This window comes from Triticum aestivum, chromosome 4D (genome assembly GCF_018294505.1).
Source record: "Triticum aestivum cultivar Chinese Spring chromosome 4D, IWGSC CS RefSeq v2.1, whole genome shotgun sequence".
Taxonomy (NCBI): Eukaryota; Viridiplantae; Streptophyta; class Magnoliopsida; order Poales; family Poaceae; genus Triticum; species Triticum aestivum.
The window spans coordinates 478,407,752-478,435,358 of NC_057805.1; the positions used below are offsets into that span (position 1 = coordinate 478,407,752).

The 27,607-nt window shown below is 44.2% G+C and overlaps 1 protein-coding gene and 1 pseudogene across 1 annotated transcript; both read left to right on the plus strand.

The window, feature by feature from the left end:
• The first annotated feature begins 6,275 nt into the window (after positions 1-6,275).
• LOC123100413 (calmodulin-binding receptor-like cytoplasmic kinase 2) lies at positions 6,276-9,443 on the plus strand. The gene is made up of 6 exons (XM_044522353.1): positions 6,276-6,654; positions 7,108-7,370; positions 7,459-7,627; positions 7,725-7,814; positions 8,384-8,676; positions 8,830-9,443. Exons 1-6 carry the CDS (start codon positions 6,402-6,404, stop codon positions 9,046-9,048), a joined length of 1,287 nt encoding a protein of 428 aa, XP_044378288.1. The 5' UTR covers positions 6,276-6,401; the 3' UTR covers positions 9,049-9,443.
• A 10,159-nt stretch (positions 9,444-19,602) lies between these two features.
• On the plus strand, positions 19,603-23,064 carry LOC123097098 (uncharacterized; annotated as a pseudogene).
• Positions 23,065-27,607: the final 4,543 nt, after the last annotated feature.

The following is a 27,607-nucleotide window of genomic DNA, read 5'->3' on the forward strand; positions in this document are numbered from 1 at the left end:
GGGGGCGCCCCCCTTTCCTTCTTCCTCTCTCCCTCTCCTTCCTTCCCCCTCTCTTCCCTTGTTGGAAACCTACTAGGAATAGGATTCCTAGTAGGAATCCTACTTGGGGCGCGCCCTATGAGGGTCGGCCGGCCTCCCCCTTGCTCCTTTATATACGGGGGCAGGGGGGCATCCTAGAACACACAAGTTGACAGTTGTCTTAGCCGTGTGCGGTGCCCCCCTCCACAGATTTCCACCTCGGTCATATCGTTGTAGTGCTTAGGCGAAGCCCTGCGTCGGTAACTTCATCAACACTGTCATCACGCCGTCGTGCTGACGAAACTCTCCCTCGACCTCAGCTGGATCTAGAGTTCGTGGGACGTCATCGAGCTGAACGTGGTGCAGATCGCGGAGGTGCCGTACGTTCGGTGCTAGGATCGGTCGGATCGTGAAGACGTACGACTACATCAACCGCGTTGTCATAATGCTTCCGCTTTCGGTCTATGAGGGTACGTGGACACACTCTCCCGCTCGTTGCTATGCATCACCTAGATGGATCTTGCGTGTGCGTAGGAATTTTTTTGAAATTACTGCGTTCCCCAACAGCTACCTCATGGGGCGGCTGTCTTGTGGCCATTGGTTCGTTGTTGGTTGTCTGAGGTCTTGATTGGAGCACGGTTGGTCTGTTTGCAATCATTGTGGAGGTATGTCGGTGGTGGATGAAGTGCTCTATGACAGCGGGTCAACTAAGTTTTTTGCCCCTTCATGTTCCATGTTCGACTTCCTCCCAAGGGTGTTGGTGGCGGTGGTGAGGTCTCAACGTTCAATGTTCTTTATTGACGTTTTGAGGCTTCGTTGCCTTGCATAGTGCCCCGGTCCACTCCTTTAGTTACGGTGGTCGTGGGTGGTCAAGAGGAGGTGCAGGGGTTGTTTCGGTGGAACATTGCACTTCGGCGCGGCCAATCGCTCACTTTCGACGTGCCCCTTGGCGGTTGGATGCCCTTTGCGGCGGCTGCGACTTTCCTAGTTCTTCGCGATGGGGAGTGACTGGAAGGCAAGTTGTAGACATCGGATATCTTTTCGACTAATTCAACAACACTCGCTATTGCTCTTTGTTGTCAAAGTTGTGCAATGAAGACCGAAAAGGTCAACCGGCGCCTTGTATGTTGGGAAGGAGGGAGTATGATCTAACGGTGATGCCAAGAACAAAAATGTTGGTCGTTTGACTGAGCTCCTCTCCGGTTCTCTTTCTCTATCTTCTTGTTGTGTGTCGGGTGCTACGTCTTTGTAACGGTTGTGTTGTGTATGCTTTTGCCCTTTAAAAAACGAAAAATAAAAAAATGGTTCTGGCTGACTTTTGGTCGCCGTAGTTACCACATTCGGCCCCGCCACGACCTTTTTAGCTCCGCGCTGCGGCCTGCGTACGTACGCCAGGCCGCGTGCTTTGCAAGTTGCAACCTCGTGCACCAGTGCTTGCCTTGGTCAAGTGCCGATCGACGCATGCTTCGCTCCGTGCTTCCGTCCCTCCGTCCGTGTAGCTCCAACTCCAAACCATACCAAACCAAACCAAAGGCGAATAGGCGATCGTCAGGAGCACGCGGCGCCGGCACGACTTTACCTGCGCACGCCATCGGCCGGCCGGGCGCTACCGTCATGTCACGCTGTCACGCATGCCGTAGCGCGCGGTGGCGACGCCGGCGCGGCCGTTTCGCGCACGGGATGGAGACGTGCGCTGGCCGCACGCCGCAACCGACGGAGAGTCTGAAACTCGCTCACAGCCAGAGTCTAGCCTGCTGCTGATTGCTGACCGCCCGCTCACCGGTCGCTGCATGCGGTGTGTGTCCAAGCCCCGAAGCCACGCTTTACTACGGCTGTACCAGCAGTCCAGCACGCCGTCGACTTCCATCCAGGTAAGCGGCTCCCGTGGGCTGCCGGCCGGGCCCCATGCTGCATGCGTAGGCACGTGTAGACCAAGACGAGGCGTTGGACGAACCAAATTGGACTGACTAGTACGTTTCTCGCGAAGCTAGAAGCTGGAGGAGATGCGAACGGGCTCACACGTACTAGTACGTTTCCTGCTCCACACGGCAACGCTAGCTTGTCCCGCTAGCTGCTGATCCATGACTGGTGAGCCATAGTGCACCTCTAGCACGATTTTTAGGTTCCTGACCACTAATATCTGTGCCGTAAATTAGTCTTCCGGTCAATCGCTTTTGTCTCTACTACTCTCTCCACTCCGACCCAATTAATGGACGCAACCTCTATACAACGTAAATGTAAAATGGACATTATACAGAGGCTGCGCCAATTGATTCGGACCAAAGGCAGTATTATAGTGATTTTCATTCTTTTAATCTCACGTTTGTGACATCGTTCACCTCATTTAGCAGCCTTTTACACTTAACTTGTGTCATAAATTATCCTATTTAAAAGCATAATTGGTTTGTTGCCAATATTTGGCTTGCCAAATGTTGGCATTGCCAACTATTGGCAATACCAAGACTTGCCAACTATTGGCAATTTTATGTGAGATAGGCAAAATAACTCGTAGTCAACCAAGTAGTTGCCAATATTTGGCACAATGCCAAATATTGGCAATGCCAATTTTTGGCAGCAAACCAATTATGCTCTAATTCTTTTTTTTGTTTTAGGTGTTCTTTTTTTTTTACTGTATAGGCGTTCTTTTTTCAGTTTTGAATTTTCTTTTGATTTACTTGGACCGAACCGCCCGCGCCAACCACCTAGTCACTTAACAATCCCATGCCCACACCGACCTCCCCTCCCCCCCGGGTCCTCCATGCGGTCGTTAACCCCTCCCACCATCTACCGCAGGGTTAAGCTTCACTAGGATCTCGTCGTATCCGGCTCGATGTCGGATCTCCTCCCCGGAGCCTCGTTCTCGACGGTTATCCACACCTCAGCTTCCATCGACCCTCTCCATGTACATCACCACATCGACAACCACCTCCGGTCACTCCCCCTCCCTCGCTTCCTCCTACCCCTGCCCTCTCCATCGACACACGCTCATCGCTCCGTTGACTCCCATTGGATGGAGGCAACCGCTGCGTCAGTGGCGGAGACAGGCCCCAGCCCTGGGGGGCCTAGGCCCGGGGCGTGTGGATGTATTCCTTCGTTGATTTTAGTGTTTTTTTGCATTGTTTCACACTGTTGAACACTGTAGCGGTGAAGCAGGCCCGGGGCCCAGTGCTAGCCTGGATCCGCCCCTGGCTGCGGTGCTCTGACTGATGCCTCGATGTAGGCCTGCGTCTGGCACTTGCTTTGGGAGAAATCCCCTATGACTTGTGCGTTAGATGACCACGACGACACCAACCGGATGTCGCCCACCTTTCTGGGGGTGTGGTCCTTGACCTGTACCTGACCCGCTCGATATGGGCCTCCGAACTAAAGTCCATTGACGGCGTCGTCTACATACGTCGTTTACCTTCTTGAAGACGTCAGTTCCGAGCCCTTTGCTATCATCCATCCACCTTTGTCCATTGTGTATTGCGCTGTCCCCGCTGATGCTTGCTCAAGACGGCGAGCTTCATGCTCTTGGTGTTGTCTCGGTTCATCTTCGCTGAATGATGGCGCAAGATGTTTCCCAACTTGCTAATCGTTTCGGTTTCCCATGGCGAAGTTCCCAGCCAAGGTTCATGTTCATCGGGGGTTGCATTGCTCCAATTCTTCTGGAGCATGTGGTCATGCTATGCCGCTCGTTGATTCTAGATGCTTTTGTGTTGCACCTCGGGGTTCGGATACACACGCCGATGCTACTGTCGTCTGTTTACAAAGTCTTGGTATTGTGATCCTTCAACTACATCCCACACCTATTTGTGTCTCTCATGGTGGTGTCCCTTCTATCTGCTAGCTAGACCATGCTTTGTCATGGGCACCCATTATTTTTTCTCTTCTTCTTTTACCCTTGTTATTTTTCCGGTTTTGGCCCGGTTTTCCGCATAAATGCGGTTGACTTGTTCAGATTTTCCTTCTAAACTTGGTCAAATTTTCTTTGAACCAGATCAAATTCAGGTGGGGAGTCCCTCCCCGGTGACTATTAAAAATAAACTTTTTTTTTACTGAAAAAGAGATGGTGGACATGGGCGAGGGACTAGTCGTACATGCAGTCGTTTACCTTCTTGAAGACGTCGTTTCCGAGCCCTTTGCTATCATCCATCCACCTTTGTCCATTGTGTATTGCGCTGTCCCCGCTGATGCTTGCTCAAGACGGCGAGCTTCATGCTCTTGGTGTTGTCTCGGTTCATCTTCACTGAATGATGGCGCAAGATGCTTCCCAACTTGCTAATCGTTTCGGTTTCCCATGGCGAAGTTCCCAGCCAAGGTTCATGTTCGTCGGGGGTTGCATTGCTCCAATTCTTCTGGAGCATGTGGCCATGCTATGCCGCTCGTTGATTCTGGATGCTTTTGTGTTGCACCTCGGGGTTCGGATACACACGCCGATGCTACTGTCGTCTGTTTACAAAGTCTTGGTATTGTGATCCTTCAACTACATCCCACACCTATTTGTGTCTCTCATGGTGGTGTCCCTTCTATCTGCTAGCTAGACCATGCTTTGTCATGGGCACCCATTATTTTTTCTCTTCTTCATTTACCGTTGTTATTTTTCCGGTTTTGGCCCGATTTTCCGCATAAATGCGGTTGACTTGTTCAGATTTTCCTTCTAAACTTGGTCAAATTTTCTTTGAACCAGATCAAATTCAGGCGGGGAGTCCCTCCCCGGTGACTATTAAAAATAAACTTTTTTTTACTAAAAAAGAGATGGTGGACATGGGCGAGGGACTAGTCGTACATGCAGTCGTTTACCTTCTTGAAGACGTCGTTTCCGAGCCCTTTGCTATCATCCATCCACCTTTGTCCATTGTGTATTGTGTTGTCCCCGCTGATGCTTGCTCAAGACGGCGAGCTTCATGCTCTTGGTGTTGTCTCGGTTCATCTTCACTAAATGATGGCGCAAGATGCTTCCCAACTTGCTAATCGTTTCGATTTCCCATGACGAAGTTCCCAGCCAAGGTTCATGTTCGTCGGGGGTTGCATTGCTCCAATTCTTCTAGAGCATGTGGTCATGCTATGCCGCTCGTTGATTCTGGATGCTTTTGTGTTGCACCTCGGGGTTCGGATACACACGCCGATGCTACTCTCGTCTGTTTACAAAGTCTTGGTATTGTGATCCTTCAACTACATCCCACACCTATTTGTGTCTCTCATGGTGGTGTCCCTTCTATCTGCTAGCTAGACCATGCTTTGTCATGGGCACCCATTATTTTTTCTCTTCTTCTTTTACCCTTGTTATTTTTCCGGTTTTTGCCCGGTTTTCCGCATAAATGCGGTTGACTTGTTCAGATTTTTAGTTCGGTTTTCCTTCTAAACTTGGTCAAATTTTCTTTGAACCAGATCAAATTCAGGCGGGGAGTCCCTCCCCGGTGACTATTAAAAATAAACTTTTTTTTACTAAAAAAGAGATGGTGGACATGGGCGAGGGACTAGTCGTACATGCAGTCGTTTACCTTCTTGAAGACATCGTTTCCGAGCCCTTTGCTATCATCCATCCACCTTTGTCCATTGTGTATTGCGCTGTCCCTGCTGATGCTTGCTCAAGACGGTGAGCTTCATGCTCTTGGTGTTGTCTCGGTTCATCTTTGCTGAATGATGGCGCAAGATGCTTCCCAACTTGCTAATCGTTTTGATTTCTCGTGGCGGAGCTCTGAGTCAAGGTTTGTGTTCATCGCCGCTCGCTGGGCTTGCATTGCTCCAATCTTCTGGAGCATGTGGTCATGCTATGCCGCTTGTTGATTGTGAATTCTCGTGTGTTGCGCCCTGGGGTTTGGAGACGCACGCCGATGCTATTATCATCTGTTTGCAAAAGTCTTGGTATTGTGATCCTTCGACGACACCCGCCATCTACTTGTGTCTTTCGTGGTGGTGTTCTTCTACTATATGCTAGCTAGGCCATGCTTTGTCATGGGCATGGGCGCCCATTTTTCTCTCTTCTTCTATTACCCTTGTCATTACTTGTTCGGTTTTCGGACCGGCTTTCTGCATAAATGCAGTCGACTTGTTCAGATTTTCAATCCGGTTTTGCTGATATAACTGGATATTTTTTCTTTGGACTAAGATCAAATTCAGGTGGGGAGTCCCTTCCCGGTGAGCGGTGACTGTAAAAAAAAAAACTTTTTCACTAAAAAGAGATACTGGACATGGGCGAGGGACTAGTCCTACATGCAGCCGTGGTCCACCTCTACGGGTCTTCTCTCCCTCGCAAGTCCTGAATTAGTCCACCTTGACGCGCCAAACTAAACAATCGTCGTCCATCAAAGCCACCGCTTTCCGCAGCAATAGCGAAGCCAGCGCGTCGTCCCGCTCCTTCCCTCTCCTCTCCGCGGCTGCCGCCTCGCCACGCCACCTCCATGAGGAGCAGCAGCAGCAGCGGCAGCGCCGGCTCGGCGCCCAGGAGGAGGCCGATGAGCGACCTCATCGGCGGCAGCGACGACCTCTCCCGCTACTCCGTCGCCACCACCACCGCCTCGTCCGAGCGCTCGTCCGGCAGCGTCCGCGGGGCAGCCGCCTTCCTCGACGCCTTCCGCTCCTGCTTCGCCCCCGGGGACGCGCGCTCGCCGGAGACCTCCCTCTCCGACGTCGACTTCGACGCCTCACACCAACGTACGTGCGCACCCGCCTTCCCTCAACCTTTTCTCCAGTGGCCCCTTTGCTCTTCTAATCCAAGATGTCATTCCTCTTCTTCTTCTTCTTCTTCTTCTGATATGATATGTATTATTCGTCAACTGTGCCTGGTCAACGCGTACGATTGTACTTCAACTTTGCTTTTTATAACTCGCTTGTACTACGTCTTCTAGGATCTTTGCAGGTGTACTGTTTGTGTACTACAGTAGTGTGTACGGCAATAACAGTACAAGATGCATTCTCCTCTTGAGCCTTAGTTTAATCAGACGTCTGTGACACACTCTCCTTCAGCTTGTACTTTCCTAATTACTAGTACTCCCTCTGATCCAAATTAACTGATGCACACTTAGTACAACTTTGAGTATTGTTTTCCATCTGTTCCATTCGATTTGTCAAGTTCATAGATGACGGTTGTTTCTTATGAATCTACAGACTCGCAGTCGCTGAGCTCTCAAGGTTCTACCAGCGGGAGCACTTTCGAGAGCAGGAGATCAGCTAGGGGACTATATGGCTCCACCCTCAGGAACTCTTCAGAGAGGGAGGTACCCGGCGATAGGAAGTTCACCTTGCCAGAGATCCAGAAAGCAACGAAGAACTTCTCACCCAACCTCAAGATTGGGCAGGGTGGTTCTGGGACAGTGTACAAGGGTCAGCTCAGCGATGGCACCCTCGTCGCCGTCAAACGGGCCAAGAAGGTTTGCAAGGGCTTACTTCTTATGATCGGTTCTCATAACTTGGTGACTGTTACATAACATGGCTATGTTCGTCTTCTTTTCATTTCAGAATATGTATGACAAGCATATGGGCCACGAGTTCCGGAACGAGATAGAGACGCTGCGATGCATCGAGCACCTGAATCTGGTCAGGTTCCATGGGTTCCTTGAGTTTGGTGGTGAGCAGTTGATCATTGTGGAGTATGTTCCCAATGGCAATCTTCGAGAGCACCTTGAAGGTAACAATCATAGGGTCCTGCCCGCTGCTCCTATGGGGATGACAAGTGCCATGGTTTTTGCTAATTCTATCGTCTTACCGAGTTTAGACGTATGCAGGTCTGAATGGAAAAGTTCTGGAGTTCTCCGTGAGGTTGGAAATCGCGATCGATGTGGCCCACGCCATTACCTATCTTCACACCTACTCTGGTAATGCAGAGTAATTATTAATGTTTCCTTGCATTTTGGTTTCAAGTTTCTCAGGTTGTTGGACAATTTTTGTTCTTATTTTGTTTTTTTTGTTCTTGAATCTGAAAGGTTTGGCAAATGATGTTGGCATACCGGGTGGCCAATACTTGTTTGTGCTCAGAAAAAATCCCCGGAAAAGAAATTAGAGAAAGAGCATTAAGAATTTTAATGCAGCACTTCCTTGTTTTAGTTCAGATACGATGCGCTGCAGAATCCTTCAGAAAGAAACAGAGTACTATTGCATCTGTTGGCTGCTTTTGCTTAGCTTGAGATGGAAGATAAGCTGAAACCCATGTTGAATATTTCTGGAACTGCCATAACAACCAAGCCTAGGATACTTCCTGGTATCAATAGGAAATAAGCCTATATGTAAACTGGGATTCGACTCTCGAAACCAAATTTAGACTAGAGCTATAATTGGTGATAGAAGAGGACCAGAGAGTTTTTATGTCAAATATCTCAATTCAAACAGGGGAAAGTATGATTCGTTGCACTATTAAGATTCTGACCCATATATTTCACCTGTGCAGATCAGCCGGTCATCCACAGGGACATCAAATCCTCAAACATTCTTCTCGCAAACAACTGCCGAGCTAAGGTTGCTGACTTTGGATTTGCGAAACTGGCTCCGACTGACGCTACCCATGTCTCTACTCAAGTCAAAGGAACAGCAGGGTACCTTGACCCAGAGTATCTCAGAACATACCAGCTCACTGAGAAGAGTGATGTCTACTCCTTCGGAGTGTTGCTAGTGGAGTTGGTTACTGGGAGGCGCCCGATCGAACCTAAAAGGGCTATCGTCGAACGTGTCACAGCAAAATGGGTTAGTTTGTGCCACTCTTATCATTATCTTTGTACCTTTAATAGTTTTCAATATCAAATGAAATATGTACTGTACAATAATTCAGAAAGATCGACAACTGATCCGTATATCTGGTTTTGCTAATTAAGTTTGCTCCATTTATGGTCGGCACAGGCAATGGAAAAATTCTCGAAGGGCGATGCGATATTAACACTGGATCCAAATCTGGAAGTGAACGACGCGACGAACCTGGCGATCGAGAAGATGTACGAGCTGGCCCTGCAATGCCTAGCTCCCAAGAAGAGGAACCGGCCGAGCATGAGGCGGTGCGCAGAGATCCTGTGGAGTATACGTAAAGATTACAGGGAGTTGGCTCAACCAACCTCCTCTTGAACCAAAGCAGCTCATATGGAGCAACCAAGAAAACAGAATGCAACAACATCCCCAGTTTGCCTCACTTCAATTCAAAGCATGGAGGCATGGATCAACCGACCGCTGAGCTACGGGTTGCCAAGCTGTGAATGGGACCTGTGGCCTTCCTAGAAATTGTGTGCTTATTAGGTATCAGCTAGGAAGAGTTACATTGAAGTTTCTCCTACACAGCAGTACACGTAGAATAGTCGCCATAGCAAGCACAAGCAATTTCAAATATGACTTGAATATACGATGGTGTCTGTATGTTATAGAAGGAAGATGATTTCTGAGGAGAGCATGCATTTCCCATGTATTAGATGCGTTCTCCTGTATATGATGAACAAAATTCAACAGCAGTGGTATATCTTACTTTTTGGGTGCTTGTGTGCGTCATTGTCAATGTTTGACATAGTATAGAAAATTACAGATGAAGAAAACTACAGAGCTGCAAGGAAAATACCGCGGAAGAAATTACAGATGTATATTCGTATTCAAATCTGTTTGTGTTCGCTCATGTGTGTGATGGTGCATCTTGCTCCACTAGATAAAATAGCAAAACCCCATGTCTCCATCTCTCTGCCTTCTCCGAGCTCCTCGACATGGCTTCCTTTCGACTCGAGGAAACGGTACAACCTCTGCCGATGTCGTTGACTCCATGCAGGGTTGGATGCTTTAGATGGGGAACTTTCTAGAGCGAGCTGAGTCTGTTCTAAGCGGGCTCTCTCATGTGTCACCTGTGTTGCAAATCGCTCCTACACCGCGCCCCCTGGTTGTGCCTGATGTCAACCTTGAGGACGAGAGTGGAGATGGGCTTCATGGACGTTTCTCTCCTTGTGCCGGGGTCAGATCGTCGTTATCTGCCTCTGAGGGTTCGTGCATCGATGTGGTTGTGGCTCCGATGCTACAGATCATGCCCAAGCTTCTGGAGCTGTGTGGGGAATCGACTCCGCCTCTGTCCGTCGAGTAACTGAAGGTGGACCCCCTTGAGATCTCAGTTGTAGCATTACCGCCATTACCACCCCTTGAGCCCAGCCATATGCTCGACTTCGAGGAGAAGGGAGATTCAGACGTTGCAATGTCTTGCTCATCCGAGTCCATTGGGCACATGGTTCCTGCAGGTGATGTGGTTGTCGCACCCAGAGCGATGGCTCGTGTGCCTAGGGCTCTCATAGCGAAAGAGATTTGTGATTCCCTCGCTACCTTGGACGTTGCTAACCCTGGATCCGGCAAGACAATTGGGTGTCTCCTCAAGGAGAAGGCCAACAGGGATAAGAAAAGTGGTGGTGCTAGCTCTCGTCCTGTCGTCTTGAAGGAGAAATCAAACAAGTGTAGAAGTAAGAAGAGTGGCGCTATAGGAAAGGCGTCGACAATTGCTTCATGGATAGCTCTCAGTGTTTGGACATGTCATCACGGGTGTGCTTAGGTCCGTGGCCTTTGCCGATGTTGTTTCCTCTAGTTACCTTCGATATGCGAGGGCTCACTTGTGAAGTTGAATTTCATGTGCAAGCGGATTGTAGGGGTGTCGTGATGGGGGCGTTTGTCTGTCTTTCTTTGTGGTCTTGTGGTCTTATGATTTGGGAGTAGTCCGCTTGTATCATGGGGTTGTGGCTTGGTTGTTTTTCGAGGCCAAGCATGTAGCGGTTTTCGCCCGGTTTTCTGTAAATTAACCGGGCAACTATTTTCTTAATTAATGAATGAGGTAAAGCTTTTGTTCGTTTAAAAAATGTCTCCATCTCTCTGCCTTCTGTGGTGTTATATGGGTCGCACATTCTTTGGTGTTGTAAACTTTCTTCTTAATGAATATACATGCATGCGGGTCTCGAAATAGAACAACAAAGAGCCCATGTCACATTCTCTCTGCTGCTTTGTCTCTCTTATGCAAAAATCCCAAATCCTGACATCTAAGATCACTGCCCCTCGCCGCTCCACCACTTGTCTGTGACTTGGTTCGATGCTCATTCCGAGAGGTGCCTTTTGGCAGTTGGTCTCCCTACTTTAACAACACATCACAACATCTATTTGCTATAATACCCACGCTTGCCTATGACAGTTCAACTCAACTGAGGTTGGCCACCATAGTCCATCATGTTCCATAGGATTTTTTTTGACTGCGCATGTGCTTATGACTATGGATTCTTAGTGTGATGATACAAAATGCAAATTCAGACATAGATTGCTGAATGACGTGTGTACTTGCCATTTCATAAGAAAATCATGTTTGTTTGTGTTCTATACACATATAAATGGAATGAAAGGCTAGCAACTATAAGTACATACCTTTCTTTTTGGCAAATTTCAAATGGGCATATATTTTCATGAAAGTTTGTAACCGCATGTGTTTCCATAGCGCCTATCAGACACCCACTATTTTGTCGCTCCGCCGTAATCCCAAACATTAGCCTATTGGACCCCACCATTTGTTGCTTTGTCATAATCCCAAAGTTTGTCGCTCTGCTGAACACAACACCTTGATTCGAGCCATGCGAATTCGCAAGAATCTTCAAGGCTACTCAAGTTAACCAACTTTGATGAGCACCATACAACGCTGCCTCCGCATCAGCCCGCATGGTCAAACTTAAGCATGCCGGCCATGATGCCACCAACAAATGCGAATGTTGGCCATCAACAAGATGATCGACCCAAAGCCCGCCTCAGAGATGGTCTGGGGGTTGAGCATGTCAACATGTGATGGGATGCGGGTTGAGGCCAACAATCTACATGTTAGTATCAACCTACTAATTTTCTAGAACATGGCTTGACATTTCTAGAACTAAAAATCGTGATTCGGGTGTGTGACCCTATAATGGATTTAGACTGGGCAAGATTGAGGTGACCAGTTCGCCAGACCAGGTTTTGTGCGAGCTCTATGCCTCGACCAGAACCCTAGTATATCTATGTGTTCCTCTTCATTATATGCATAACTCCTAGCCCATGTATATTTGTCTATTTTCCATGGTTAGTTTCTTGTAGTTTAGCATCCTTTGCGATTTTAGCATTTATGTGGTTAGCTTATTGCAGTTTAGCATCATTTACACTTGAACATTTATGTGGTTAGTTCTTGCAATTTAACATGGTTTACATTTTCCATACTTACATTTAGTTCCTTGCAATTGACAATCGTTTAAGTTTTAATACTTTAAGGGTTAGTTTGTTGCAATTGAACATCGTTTACACTCTTAACACTTAAGTTGTTAGTTTGTTGCAATTGAATGTCGTTTACACTTTTAACACTTAAGTGGTTAGTTTGTTGCAATTGAACGTCATTTACACTTTCAACATTTTCATGGTTAGTTTCTTGCAATTTAACATCATTTATATCAAGTGACTTGTATGGGTGGAATTAAAGATGACGCCTTTGAAAATTGCACCATGCATATCACCTGTAGAGTTGGCATGTGCAACTATGCCGCCACGAAGCAATTTGATGTAGAGTCAGTCATGAAAAAAACATAGAAGTTTGCCTTACTTCAATTAAAAAATATGGATGTATGGATAAACTGATTGCAGAGCCCGGAATCTGTTACTTGAGCTACGGTCGACAAAGTTGTGACGCAGACTCTTGGCCTTCCTAGAAGCAAAAACAATTTCAAAGACAAATATATTATGGTCTCAGCATATTTTAGGTTTTCCACTTTCTCTTGCACCGGAACGGGGTGAAGAAAGATGATTTCTGAGTAGAGCATGCATTTCCCACGGAGTAGATGTGTTCTCCGGTATATGATGCAGAAAATTATAGAATAATGGACACATGTTCCCTTTTGACCCCCATGTCGCCCCCTCTAGGGAGACTCAGGTGGTTCCCCACCCATAGCTTCCCCAGCTTGCCTACCACCATTCCCCCTCCCTCTTTGTTGGTCGAAGTCACTGGTGGAATGTTAGCGTTGTGGGCTATGCTTGCAACCGTATCATGGTGCGGTGTCTGCTCCTCTAGACTATTCTTGTGCAGCCCATGTCACTCACGTCATTCATGTTGTCATGCCTCTCTTCTCACAGTCATCCTCGGCTAGTTCCGGCGGCGACCGTGCCAGATCTGACTCTCCCTCCTCCTGTCGCCTAATCTCCGCCCGACAGATGGCTCTGGTCATTGGACACAAGCGATGTTGGTGTTATCTGGTTGTAGGTTGTCTGAGGACCCCTAGTTTGTAGCAGAGCAGGCATCGCGGGTAACCCCCTCTTTCCTCGGCTCATGTATGATGAGGGCGTGTCTTTGGACTTTCCCACCTTCCCTCTCTAGTCATGTTTGGAGTTGTCATTGGTCATGGATGGATTCATCTTTCGTGCCTGCTCTTCTGCTCCCCTAGGTTTGTGCATGTCCATCCCCTTGTTCCTCCTTCCATGGCCTAGGTAGTGATGTTTGAACAAAAGTGCTCTTGGATCGTTAATTGAGCAATTATGTAGATAAGGGAGCTAGAACTAAGGGTGCTCAGGCTGGGAGCAAAACTAATCTATATCTATATCTATACCTACTGATAAAGCAAGGTGCGTTTCGCCAATTTTTTCATCCGTTCACTGCCGAAAAGAATTTTTTCCTATCCAAGGTGGTACTAAATTCTTATGCATTCGTGTGCTAAAAGAAGGCTTTTCTAGAATTTCATACATGGACCGCGCGCTGTGGCCCAGCGTAGCCATCCCACTTATTTTTTTGCCCACGCAACAGTGAAAATTCTATTTTCCGCACAGGGCGACAAATAGTGGGAGCTTCGCACAGGACAACTAATAATGGCTGGCCTATTTTTCTTTGTTTCAGTGTTTTATTTATATTTTTATTCTCCTTCCCCTATCTCTTATTTCACTTCCAAGTTTTTTTTCTTATTGAATTTATTTCATAAATTCAAAATTCTCAAAAAACATTCATAATTTCAAAAAAATAATCAAATTATAGAAAATTTTCAGAATTCCAAATTGTGTTGCTATTTTGAAAAATATTCAGAACTTGAAAAATGTTTCCCATTTTTACGAAAACTTTTATTGTTTTTCAAAATTGTTCAAGATTTCTAAAAAGAAAATGGCAATTTAAAAAATGCTCCATATTCAAAACATATTCTTGTTTTAGTGAATTTTTCACAATTCAAAATAATGTTAAAAGATACACATTTTTAAAAATGTTATGAATTTTTAACACATGTTCCCGTTCCAAAAACAATTCACAGATTCAAATAATGTTCATGTTTTTATAAAAAAATGTTGTTGTTTTCAAAAAATATTTGCGAATTTTGAAAGATGTTCATGTTTCAAATTTTGTTCACGTTTTTCTGAAAGAGTACATAACTTTCGAAAAACTGTTCAGGATTTAAAAAATGGGTCATGTTTCCCACAATATTCAGAAAGTTCATACCTTAAAATCTCCCCGATTGACAGGAAAAGTAGATTGAATAATTCATGGGCCTTCTCTTACGTACAATGACATAACAAAAACTCTTAAATGCCCTCGATCAATGGATAGAAAAATAGCGGATTGATTACTTCACACTCGGCGAAACCAAGAAGCTAAATGTTCCTTTTCACGTGCGCACAGGGTTTTGCTTGCACATATAATTCTCACTAACTTTAAATGCATAGTAATTTTTCTCCCGTTGCAACGCACGGGATATGTGCTATAGAGAAAAAAGCAAGTGAAGTGTATCGGGCATCTCAAGGTTGGAGACGTGGAGTTCTTTGACCTTGTGGTTAACTGAAGATAACTAAAAATTGTTTGGTGTCATAGCCCTAGCTTAGTCTTTGCCTATCATTGCATGATCATCATTTCATCATGTTTTAATTCAAATGAATTTGAAATGGGGATAGCTGAAAGCCTTAGAAATCATTTTGGAATGATCAAGATAAAAAAATTGCTTTAAATAAGTCCAAGAAAATGTTTCTGTTTCTCTCTGAAAATATTGGCAAGAGGTAAAATTCAAACCAATATTTTTAGGAGCCTAGAAATATTTATTTTGGGCATTTGAGTTAATCCAATAATTATGTGGTTAGATGAAAATATACAAAACCACATAAAAAGTGCCAGAATTATTGGATGTATATTTAGGAGCGGCGCACCGCGAGGCGCTCGGAGATGTGTGAGAGAGAGAGGTCCAGGGGAGGGGAAAGAGGACATGAGAGAGGGGGAAGGATCAGGGCTCCGTGGCGTCGAGGGAGGCGTCCAACGCAAGCAGGGAGGCTAGAGGTGGCCTCGCGCATGCGTGTGCTCCGCGGGCACACGCCCTCCTGCCTATTGGCAGGAGGTTGAAGACGGTGGCGGCTTGGGTGGGCTGGGCCAAGTAAGTGGGCCGCCAGGTGGCCTACGGTAAGCTCTGTCTTTCTATTTCTGCTTTTTTTGTTTTTATTACTTTGCAATATGTTTTGATTTGACTTAAAATCAAACCATTTTATATGCTTCTAAAAATAATTATGTGGTTAGATGTAAAATATCCAAAACCACATAAAAAGTTCCAGAATTATTGGATGTACATTTAATATATAACAAATATAAATCCAATGCAAATAATTATTGGATTAACTCAAAAGCCCAAAATAAATATTTTTGGGCTCCTAAAAATATTGGTTTGAATTTTACCTCTTGCCAATATTTTCAAAGAGAAACAGGAACATTTTCTTGGACTTATTTGAAGCAATTTTTTTATCTTGATCATTTCCAAAATGATTTCTGAGGCTTTCAGCTATCCCCATTTGAAATTCATTTGAATTAAAGCATGATGACATGATGATCATGAAATGACAGGCAAAGACTAAGCTAGGGCTGTGACATTTGGTTGGCTCTATTACGCTTCCCCTTTTTGCTCTCCCGGTGCTGCTGTTGTGGTTCACTACTTTTATTTTAGTAAAAGTACCATTTACCCCAGAGTCAGTAGATTCTTTGGAGGGTTTCCAGCTTTTACCTGGCCTCCTTTTCTTGGATCTTGCTTGATCCTGGTGTGGATGGTTGGTTGGTCTTTGTACCTCCAACATGTAATGGGCTTCAACTCTCTTAACCAACGCTCGTGGCAACTTTTGGTTTGATTGGTGATGGTTGTCAACATTTTGTAAAAAATAACACTGTTTTCTTTATATGAAATCAGAGAGGGAGGCCTCTCTTTTGCTAAAAAATGATCAAGGTGGTTTTGGGTCTTACGATGTTGGGCTGGTGGACTCGTAACTTGGTGATGTGGTGTCTATGCTCGCTCAAGCAGTGTCGGTTCAAGGTGGATGGTCATTTTGAACTTGTGTTGCTTGTGCTTCAGTCATTGTAGTCACCATCACTATTATAGTAGACGTGTGGGTCATTTCATAGCTGACTAAAGTCCATGCGGTGGATAGGTCTTCATTTCTTGCCTCATGTTTTACTTTTGCTTGATTGTTGGATTCATTCATACTCTGGTCAAAAAATATAGACTCTTTGGTTGGTGATCCTTTTTTGTGTGAAGAAAGGCACCCAACGGGCATCTCGCATTTGATAAATATCAAGGAAAACAACTAGTACAATGGAAAGACAACTAGACACAGAATGACAAGTAAACAATAAAACTACACTGAAAAACATACTAGCCTTCTTCTTCCTTTGATTGATTGTCGTTCGCCGAAGATTGAAAATCGCACCGAACCAATAGTAAAGAAGAGGGACACCTGCAAACGCCCATGCCATACCAGGCTTTAAAGACCACAATAACCACTTGTCACTTGAAACGATATCTAAAAATCGGTGAAGAAACATGAATTGGAGCATCACCCTACGCAGTACAGGATTGCAGTCCATCACCACCAGTCGAGAGAGTTGGAGAAACCAAAACATGCCTAAAAAACACAAAAGGAGATGTCAAAGTCGCTGCACCAATAGCTAGTCAATTGCACTCCTTGATAGACAAATCAACTGCCAATATTCAAAGACAGCCAACAGATTTGGTGATGCAAACTCTGACAACCCCTTCGTTGGCGCCGGATCGGGCATAGTGGAGGTAGGAAGAGGCTGAAGAGACCTTACTCAAACACACCATCATCGCCACCACCTCGTTGATACCGCCAGGAAACCAAAACCTAAGTAAAGGACAAACATAACAGATGGCTCCCAACTCCTCTTGCCACCGACGAGGCCGCATGACAGGGGAGAGGATGGGGACAAAGCCGACTAGGGTTGGTGATAGTGAAATCATATGCATCTCTCCTACATTTTTTCAAATAAAAAAACTCAACAATAGTTGTATATCTCGCTTTCTAGGCGTCTATGAGCATCATTGTCAACATTTGGAAAAATGGTGCATTGAATTAAAATTGAAGAAACAATGGAGCAGCTAGACAAATACCATAGAACAAATTGTAGATTCCAAACTGTCATATTTGCTCGTGTGTGTGTGTGCATCTTGTTCCACTAGATAAAATAGAAACCCCCCACGTCTCCATCTCTCAAACTGTATATGGGTCACACATTCTTTGGCGTCATAAACTTCCACCTTAATGAAATGCATGCGGCTCTCTTTGTGTGCCGCTTGTTGGTGGCCTAATTCAAGTGATGATCATTCAAACATACATCACATCACTAACACTATCAATTTTGCCAATCTTGACCTCCATACATAGGCCATCATGTCCCACTGGATTGTCGTTTCCAATTTTCCATGTGGTATGCCTATGGCTCAAGTGTGATGACTATCTTGCCTTTTTTTTTTGCAAAAATTCGAAATTAAATAGATCTAGACATAGATGGTTGAATGGCGTGTGTACTTTCCATTTGGTAAGAAAATCATCGTTGTTTGTGTTGTACACATAAATGAAATGGAAGACTAGCAACTATAAGTGCATACCTTTTTATTTGGCAGAACACTGAAATTTCCATATTTTCTTGAAAGTTTGGAGATGCATATGTTGTCATAACACATTGGAAACTTTACTTTCCTTTTCGTTATTTCTGGAGACATATTTTAGTATTATGACTTTGGCCATATGAGCTTGATTCATCTTGAAGAATTTATGACTAATTTCCTTCTCATTTTGATGGTTTCCTCCATTCTAGTGCATTCAATGTCGTCATGTGATGACGTGAATTTTGCAATCTCTTAAGTTCATTTCCATTTTCCTAACAGGCAAAATAAAAGGCCCGCCATTGATTAAAAGAAGTCAACACATACCCCAAGGGACAAATTATTACAATGCCCCAGATAACACGTGCCACTCAACCATGCAGGTAGAGGGCACGTGGAGGGCCACACGTCTAGCAAGCGCTGGGAGAGTCGACCGACCCTACTCCACCTCAAAGCCTCGCCGCCAAAAATCACCATCGAGTAGGACCCGCAGCCGAACGCCGTTGATGAAGATGATGGCCGACAACCTAAAGGTGGATGAAGACGACTTCATCTAGCATCCTTTGGACATAGAGGATCAATGTCTCACCAACACCGAGGATCTTGTCAAACAACTTGCACCGGAGAGGAATATGCCCCTTAAGGAGGCGGTGGCTTCCTCAAAGAAGTTGAAGCGACACTGAAGATCTGCTTGCCAAGGATATGCATCGAAAGACAACAAATTTGGCCTCCAAGAGGAGGTTGAGAGGGATGCCATTACATGCACAAGAATTTGACAGAGACTCCCTCCAGCTAGAGCAGTAGATGTGGTATGATAAATCTCCAACTCAAGTGAAGAGGACTGTTGCCTATCCATGGAAGAAGAAAGAGCATGCACTGATTCCAAAGGAGGTCGGTTCAGTTTTTTGGATACCAATAGTGAAGCACGAGATCGCTAGAAAATGTTATTTTGAGTCTTTGGAGGTATGACAGGTATAAGTTTGCAGGAGATTAAGGGATAGGGGAGGGGCAACGATCCAGGGAGATCCCCGATGCAACATTTTACCGATGGCTTGGCACCATCGCGGGGCCAAAAATCAAAATGGGAGAAAATGATGGGGAAATCAATGGAAGAGAAGGGAGGTTACTTGGAAGGGCACCTTCGGTACGAATCGAGCAGAGGCCTTTGACGAGGAAGGCGGTGACGGAGACCATACAAAGGACTACCATGATAGGAGCTCGGGTTCAACATATTATGCTTGCTTTGGCTTGCTAATGGCTCTAGGTTTTCTTCAGCATGTGCTTTGAGTGTCTAGAAAACTATATTTCTTTCTGGCTCAAAATCTAACATTGGTTATGTACATATTGCTGCGTATTTGACACTTTAGTTTGCCGTACCATTCCCAATGATCCCACCTTTTGTATGAAAACATACATAAAACTGTTTTTGGTTTTGCTAATACATGGTACTCGCTTGCTTTTGGATCTTGGACGCCACCCTTTTTTGGCCACTAAGAATTGATACTTGTGTGTTTGTTTTCCTTGGTATACTAAAATCTAAAAGTATGCTTAATATTTTGTCTACGTGCTTGGCCAGAGTATTATTGATACATGGCATACCTTGGAAACATATGGCTCTCTTTCCTGTTTCCTTCTATCTAGATTTTATTTCCAGCTGTCCCCAACCAGCCTCACTCATCACTCACAACCCGCCGACCATAGTTCCCACATCGCAAATCCGATCTGAACCCCAATCAGTCCCACCACCGATTGCCGTCGCCCGAGCACGATGTTTGATTTCGGCAGCAAAGAGGACATGTGCAAGATCTTCTCCATCTCATGCGAGTCCCCGAGGCACCCACATCATGACGCCGTGTCCCCTCCCCCGCATGGATGTTCCTCGAGCCGCTGGCGTACCTCGCCAACGTGAGGAACGCCACTACCGTGGAGGCCTTCTCAACCGGCGGCCACATTGTCCAGGTCATCCTCTGCATCATTGACCAACCTCCTACCTGTGCGTCTACTGCCCTGGCCTCATGGAAGTCGGCCGCGGCATGCCCACCATCCTCTTCTTATAGAAGGAATTCCTCGTTATCTACATCCTCTTCCTACCCATCCTGAGAGGGCACCGCAAGTACTTTGTCTATGAGGTCGGCCCCATGCCATCGCTGCCTACTCCTAGGTCCCTACCCGCACATCCTCACATCCTCGGACCCCGACTTCTTGACCTGCCACGACGACGACCATTTCATCCTAGCCGCGTTTTGCTATTCATCGATCCCTTGGGTTTATACCCTCCATACCTTCTCCTCCAGGACCTGGGTTTGGAGCGGTAAAGTGTCGCAGGTGGAGCAATCTACATGTTAGCATCAACCTACTACTTTTCTAGAACATGGTTGACATTTCTAGAACTAAAAATCATGATCCGGGTGTGTGGCCCTATAATGGATTTAGACCGGGCGAGACTAAGGTGACCAGTTCGCCAGACCAGGTTTTGTGCTAGCTCTATGCTTCGACCAGAACCCTAGTATATCTATGTGTTCCTCTTCATTATATGCGTAGCTCCTAGCCCATGTGTATTTGTGTATTCACCATGGTTAGTTTCTTGCAGTTTAGCATCCTTTGCGATTTTAACATTTATGTGGTTAGCTTATTGTAGTTTAGCATCATTTACACTTGAACATTTATGTGGTTAGTTCTTGCAATTTAACATGGCTTACATTCTCGATACTTACGTTTAGTTCCTTGCAATTAATAGTCGTTTACAGTTTTAATACTTTAAGGGTTAGTTTGTTGCAATTGAACGTCATTTACACTCTTAGAACTTAAGTTGTTAGTTTATTTCAATTGAAAGTCGTTTACACTTTTAACACTTAAGTGGTTAGTTTGTTGCAATTGAACGTCATTTACACTTTCAACATTTACATGGTTAGTTTCTTGCAATTTAACATCATTTATATCAAGTGTCTTGTACAGGTGGAATTTAAAGATGATGCCTTTGAAAATTGCACTATGCATATCACCTACAGAGTTGGCATGTGCAACTATGCCGCCACGAAGCAATTTGATGAAGATCCAGTCATGAAAAAAATAGAAGTTTGCCTCACTTCAATTAAAAGTATGGATGTATGGATAAACTGATTGCGGAGCCCGTAGTCTATTCCTTGAGCTACGGTCAGCAAAGTTGTGATGCAGACTCTTGGTCTTCCTAGAAGCAAAAACAATTTCAAAGACAAATATATTATGGTGTCCACATATTTTAGGTATTCAACTTTCTCTTGCACCAGAACGAGGTGAAGAAAGGTGATTTCTGAGTAGAGCATGCATTTCCCACGGAGTAGATGTGTTCTCCGGTATGTGATGCAGAAAATTATAGAGCAATGGACACATGTTCCCTTTTGACCCCCATGTCGCCCCCTCTCGCGCATCCTCACATCCTCGGATCATGGCCTCTTGCCCTGCCACGCCGGCGACCATTTCATCCTAGCCGCGTTGTGCTATTCACCAATCCCTTGGGGTTTTACCCTCCATATCTTCTCCTTCAGGACCTGGGTTTGGAGTGGTAAAATGTTGCAGGTGGATTCATCGTTCCATGTCAGAGCATGGATGACCTTGTTTCTAGCTTCCAAGGTGATTCACTTTGGAGAATCTCGGTTGGGTTGATCTATCGACGGGGATTCTGTTCTGCAACGTGCTCGACAAAATGCATGTGACGCGATTCATCACATTTCCTAAGGTGATGCCTGGCAACCCGGACAATGAGAAATTGTCTGTGTGGCTGGATCAGAATGTTGCATTCAGTAATGATATGATCAAGTTTGTTGAGATATAATAATATGAAAGAAAAGATGTTGATGAAAGGTTGCATGATGACATGGATACACTCTATGAGTCAGACTGCTTGATGAACCCCAAAGAAATTTGTTGGAGGGCCATGACTTTGTACAGAATGAGTTGATGGGACCATTGGAGCAAGGGACTCATGGCTTATGACAAGGAAATCTCGGTTGACTACCCAAGTCATTCTAAGTTGTACCCTGACCCGACTCTGAGTGACACCTCTGCAAGAGAGTTGACATTGAAGGACCTGCTAGCATCTCACCCTTTCCTGACCTTGACATGTGATTGTGATGATGTTGTTTACTTGTTGTGCAAATCCAAATTTTGCAACATAAAGACTTGGCTGATCACGTTGACCTGAAAATAAGATATTAGTTGATATGGCACCATTTTCTTTCAAAGGCTCAGTCCACCCTTGTGCATTGTCCAAGTATCTAGACATAGCTCCAGGTAATTATGCTAATGCTTGCTTGTTGATTATTTGATTTCTTCTTGGAGGCAAAGTACTTTGTTACTTGGTTTTGATGAAAGCAAGTGTTATGATTATGAGTACATTTGAGCATGCAGATTAGAGACATGTTTTAGTGGTGTATCCTGGTTATCCACTACACTAGGTAGGGTTCACATATTACTCATGTCCTAATGAACAAATATAAATTTGTTTATAACTTCAGCTGGCTTGATGGATGCAAATCAATTAATAAGGACACATGCATCCTTTGTTTGCTAATGCGCCCTTGGTTTTTTGATCTAGAGTCCACCTTGCATGTGCAATGTTTATTATGGTGATTGCATTTTGTTCACATGTGGTTGCCGAGTCTAGAATTAAATCCTGATAGCCGTCATACTGTGTGGGCAAGACTCAAATGGATAAGCATTTATTGTTGTCAAAATTTACCCACATGTGTGGTTCTCAATCTTTGAAATATCTGGGTGTTCTAATTGATCAACAAAGACATGCATCATAGGATTTTCACTATCAGGTTATAGAGGATAGTACTGCAGCAAACTAAAAAAAGATTTGTGCAAAATACAATTCAGTCAACTAAGCACCTGGAAATATTGAATGTGACCTAGAGACGTGACTGTGAACTCTGTGGGGATATAGCAACTTCTAACCACATCGTGCTTTGCTATCCTTTAGCCTTTTTTGAGATTATCTGACAATCAGTTGTGGACTTTTGTGGCCGAACTCTCAGTTGACCATGGTACCTAACAATATTAGATATTTCCTGACCAATTGATGTGATTTTGGTGATGAATGATTTAATGGGATTCTTATATTTGGTATATTCTCGTGTGGTGATACATGAGAAACACCATGACCATAAATTGATTTTGGACCCACTGATGCTCATTTATCTCATGTGTCCCTAAAGCAGCAATGGAAGGTAGTTTAGGAGGACCGTGAGGAGCTTGTGACAAAGACATTTTTCTCTCGAGCGCCATCCTCATCATCTCAAAAGCCAACTCAAGCTTCCCTAAAATGCAAACATGGAGATCTTTAAATGGTGGCCCTAGCTTCTGTTGCGCATCCTCTGGGAGAAATTTTTCACTAGGCTATCTTGTGTTCCTATGACTAGCTACCTACCATTTCAGTATTATTAGCTTAACATTATGTGTAGTTCTATCGAGTATGTTTGTATGGTTAACTGGTTTCTCCAATTTGTGGACCCTATCTGTCTAGTTTGCTTTCATCAAAACCAAGTAGTGAAAATCGTACCGTTGGTCTAAAATATCTAAGGGTTGGCAAGAGAATCTATTCTTTATATGTGGAAGATTAGTTCTTATCAAAGCTAATTTAAGTAGCAATATAACACCCTTTCTACATGCTTGTCTCTTATAGCCCTCCGAAAATGTCGAAAAAGGAGTAGACTTTTTTAGGTAGACATGTGGTAACGGGGCAGAGGACAAAAAACCACCTAGTTAATTGGTCTTCAGTTAGTGTGTACCCAAATCAAGTGGTTGATCTTAACCTCGCAGTGATGAATATGACTATTTTGGAAATGGTTATAGAATCTTGAAATGAAAAGGGGTTAGTTTTGTTGATAAAAAACCATGTCCGACAAATTTTGTCTCTACTTGAGGCTTCTTTGAACTACAAAACAAGAGTGGGGACCCCCCTCTCTCACCTCACTGGCAGGCGAGGCCGCCGGATCTAGTGGAGAGAGATGGATCTGGGGAGGAGGAGAAACACAGGAGGGATGTGGAGGGGAGAGGTAGAGTAAAGAAGGTTGGGGCATCCATTTGTAGCCATGTTGGCTATGGAATCTTAACTTCAGTGCCGCAAAAGTGACATGTTTTACATTCAAGGGATGCATTTGAGAGATGACACATGGTTGCCTCTTGAATTTCATTTTTTGAAGGTACCCGCATTGTGCGCATCTAATGCAATTTTGTGGTTGTGCATTTGCTTTCCAATATTAAATTCGAGACTATCATTCTTAAATACCATTCTTTTCAAGAACAAAACAAGAGCGTGTATGTGTAGTAATAAAATATTGCCGTGCAAATATGAACACAATGAAAAGCGTAAGTCTTGCAAGCATAGGAGTTATCTTGCAAACCTCTCAAACAAAGTGTCTCTACTTATAAGATTGACTTAACTTATTGTTCCGCTTATAAACCATTTGGCAATAGACAACTGAGACCAAAAATATAAAATCAAAGTCTTTATGCATCAGTTGGACACGCATACACAGATAAATAGATCCTCTATAGCCCCTTCAAAATACCACATTGTCTGTTTAGCATGCCTTACTACAGAGGCACATGGGATAAATTCAAGGATATTTTCCATAGTAACCCCATCATATATTGTTTCGCTGCCCGCAATTCCCTGATCCAATCCATGAGGATCCACATGAATCCTTCAAGGATATTCATGCTATTGAATTCTTGTAGAACCACCCTGAATTACCTTTGCACCAACTCATACAACCAAGCCCTATGCATGCTGGCCATGATGCCATGAACAAATATAGAGGTATGGTTATCATTGATAGCATCAACTCAATCCCCACTGCATAGGACAGTGTGTGGGTTGAGCATGTCGGCATGGGATTTGAGATCCGAGCTTGATGCCACCAATACATAAGTTAACATCCGCCTTCTACTTTATAACTTTGTATTTGGAGCGTAGCCATGCTTCCCCGCGTACGAGATTCAACTATTTTTAAATCGAGCAGATCGAGGTGATGAGTGGTCATACCAGGTCTTGATCTAGCTCTACGTCCCTTAGTAAAACCTTAGTAGACCTATGTGCTCCTCTTCATTGTTATGCATAGCTCCTAGCTTTTGTGTATTTGCTATGATTAGTTTCTTATAGTCTAGCATGGTTTACATTTTAAAATTATGTGGTTAGCTTCTTGTAATTTAGCATCGCTTACACTTTTAACATTTTATGTGGTTAGTTCTTTCAATTTAACGTAGTTTACAAATTTAGCATTTATCTGATTAGTTCTTGCAATTTTATGAGGTTTACACTTTTAACATTTATGTAGTTAGTTGTTGCAATTTAGTGGTTTACAATTTTAACACTTCACTGATTTGGTTCATGTAGGTTAATGGCATTTACACTTTTTGCACTTAATTGGTTAGTTTCTTGCAATTGTTCTAGTTTATACTTTCATCATTTATGCTTGATCTCACGCACACATGATGAAGTTTGTAAGGATGCAATTTCACGAGGGTGCCTTTGAAAACTGTATTTTGCCCCTTACGTGTAGAGCTGGCTTGAGAAAGTGAGTTGTGGAGAAATTCAATGAAGAGTTGATCATGGATGACAAGATAAATAAATATGAGTTTACTGAACAGATGGACCAAGTTGTTTCCTCTGAGCTAGATTACTTGAGCATGACATCTAGCTCCGAAGTGGGTGTCTGCTCCAATCGGTGCAAGTGGAACAATGTGGTTTATGGTTGGGGAGAGGGTTACCACCACTACAAATTCTTCAGCCCATTCCGCAAGAAAGCGAGCTAAGTCGGGCGAGAAACAAATCCAATGATTAAAATCTAGGTGTTGTGGTGGTGACCTAACGAAGTTGCATTGACTGTTTGTGTTCGATAGTTTGCACCATTAGCTTGGATGCTTTATTTGTTTTTATCACATTCATCGTGTGAACTCTATGTTGTATCATCTATCTATTTTTATAATATTATGCAGGGAACTGGGACTTGTTGTTTTGGCAAGAGTTCCAATTTGTGAGAAATTCCATGTTTGTCGTTTGAAAGATAGGGAATTATAGATCAACCATCAGAAGTAAATTGCTGATATATTTGCCCATACAACCATCACAAGTAAATCAGACATATCTTGCCCACACCATGAAGCAAAAAATGGTTTCATGTGACTGTACCCACAAATTTTTCTAGGGGTAAGGTGAAAGGAAACATGGGGTCTTGCCTTTTCCACTGGGAAGCAGAACAAGATTTAGGTTTAGGATTAACTGTTCGAAAGGAGAGCTAGGTTTGTGAATGAACAAAACAGGAAGCAAGGCAAACGATGGACTGGCACAAATCAAATTTGGTGGCCATAGGCACAACAACAAAATTTGGTTGTCACAATAACACCGATGGGTAATTTCTTTGGCTCCCAACAAAGCATCAAACTCATGTAGCATTTCTAGAACAACTGAAAGTGTCATAATAAAACAAAATGTCCCTACCGTTTATCCCTCATCTGGAAGACCTCTTTGTTATCTCTTTGTCCTTCTCGTCTCTGTTTCTCCTCCCTATATCTATCAAATGATATGTTAATCAAAGTGTTCCTTATTTTGCAAAGAAGAAAATTACATGTTGCATTTATGTATTGCTGACTACTAGAGGCATAAGATTGGGGTTTTATTTTATGTATTGCTGACTACTAGAAATCTACCAAAAGCACTAAGTTTTAGCATTCATGTAGTTAGCTGTTGCAATTTTATGTCGTTTACACTTTTAACACTTCACTGATTAGGTTCTCGTAGTTGAACGTTGTTTACACTTTCAATACTTATGTGTTTTGCTTTTTGCAACTTAACATCGTTTTATATCGAGTGTCAACTTATGCTAGAGCTCAAACACATGATCATTTTTGCATCGGTGGAATCATAGGTGGATGTCCATGAAAACCACATTGTGCCCGTCACTTGCAGAGCCGATCTATGCAACTATGATGTCGTGGATAAATTTGATGAAGAGTCGATCGTGGATGACAAGCTCAAGAAATATGAGGTTGTTGAATAGATGGAACAAGATGTATATAGGATAGGATATGTTCGTCGATTGAAAATTTAAAAAAGTATACCAAAGTGTATGTAATTGATAGCAATATAGCATGAATCATACTTAAATTATAAATATGTTTGGGATGTATCGTCTTCTTCCATCTCCTCTTCCACATCTCACTCTCTTTCTCACCACCACTCTTCCACCATGAACCCCTTCCCACCAGCCCTAGATGGACAACATTGCTCCTCGGGTGCTCATGCAGCGACCACTTAAAGTTTGTGAAGCCTATGGAGGTGTACTCTCGGTTCAACACCGTGGACGAGATTATCAAGGAGGCAGAAGTTGTGCTTTCGCAGGCAATGAAGACTGAGATAGATATGATGATTCCTGACACAACCAAAGGTGCTATGTACGTGGACATACTATTGTGGCGACGGAGGAGGCCAAGTCGCGAGATTTAGGTCAGAGAGCTTGATGGGCCAAGTACAGGTCTACCATTGTGGTGGCACCGACCACCATTGTTCTGGAGGACCATAACAAGGAGGAGATGGTGGAATTTGGCGATGCCAAAGTGGTCGAGATAGTTGCCAGGGTTCCTGAACCTGGCTCCTCTACAATGCCGTTGTAGGTCGAAGAGTACCAACATGAAGGTTACCACCGCTCCAAGCACCTCTAGGCTCGCTGCGCCTAGTTAAAATAAAGGGATGTTAGGGGATTCTAATCGATTTAACCCCCTTTCAGTCA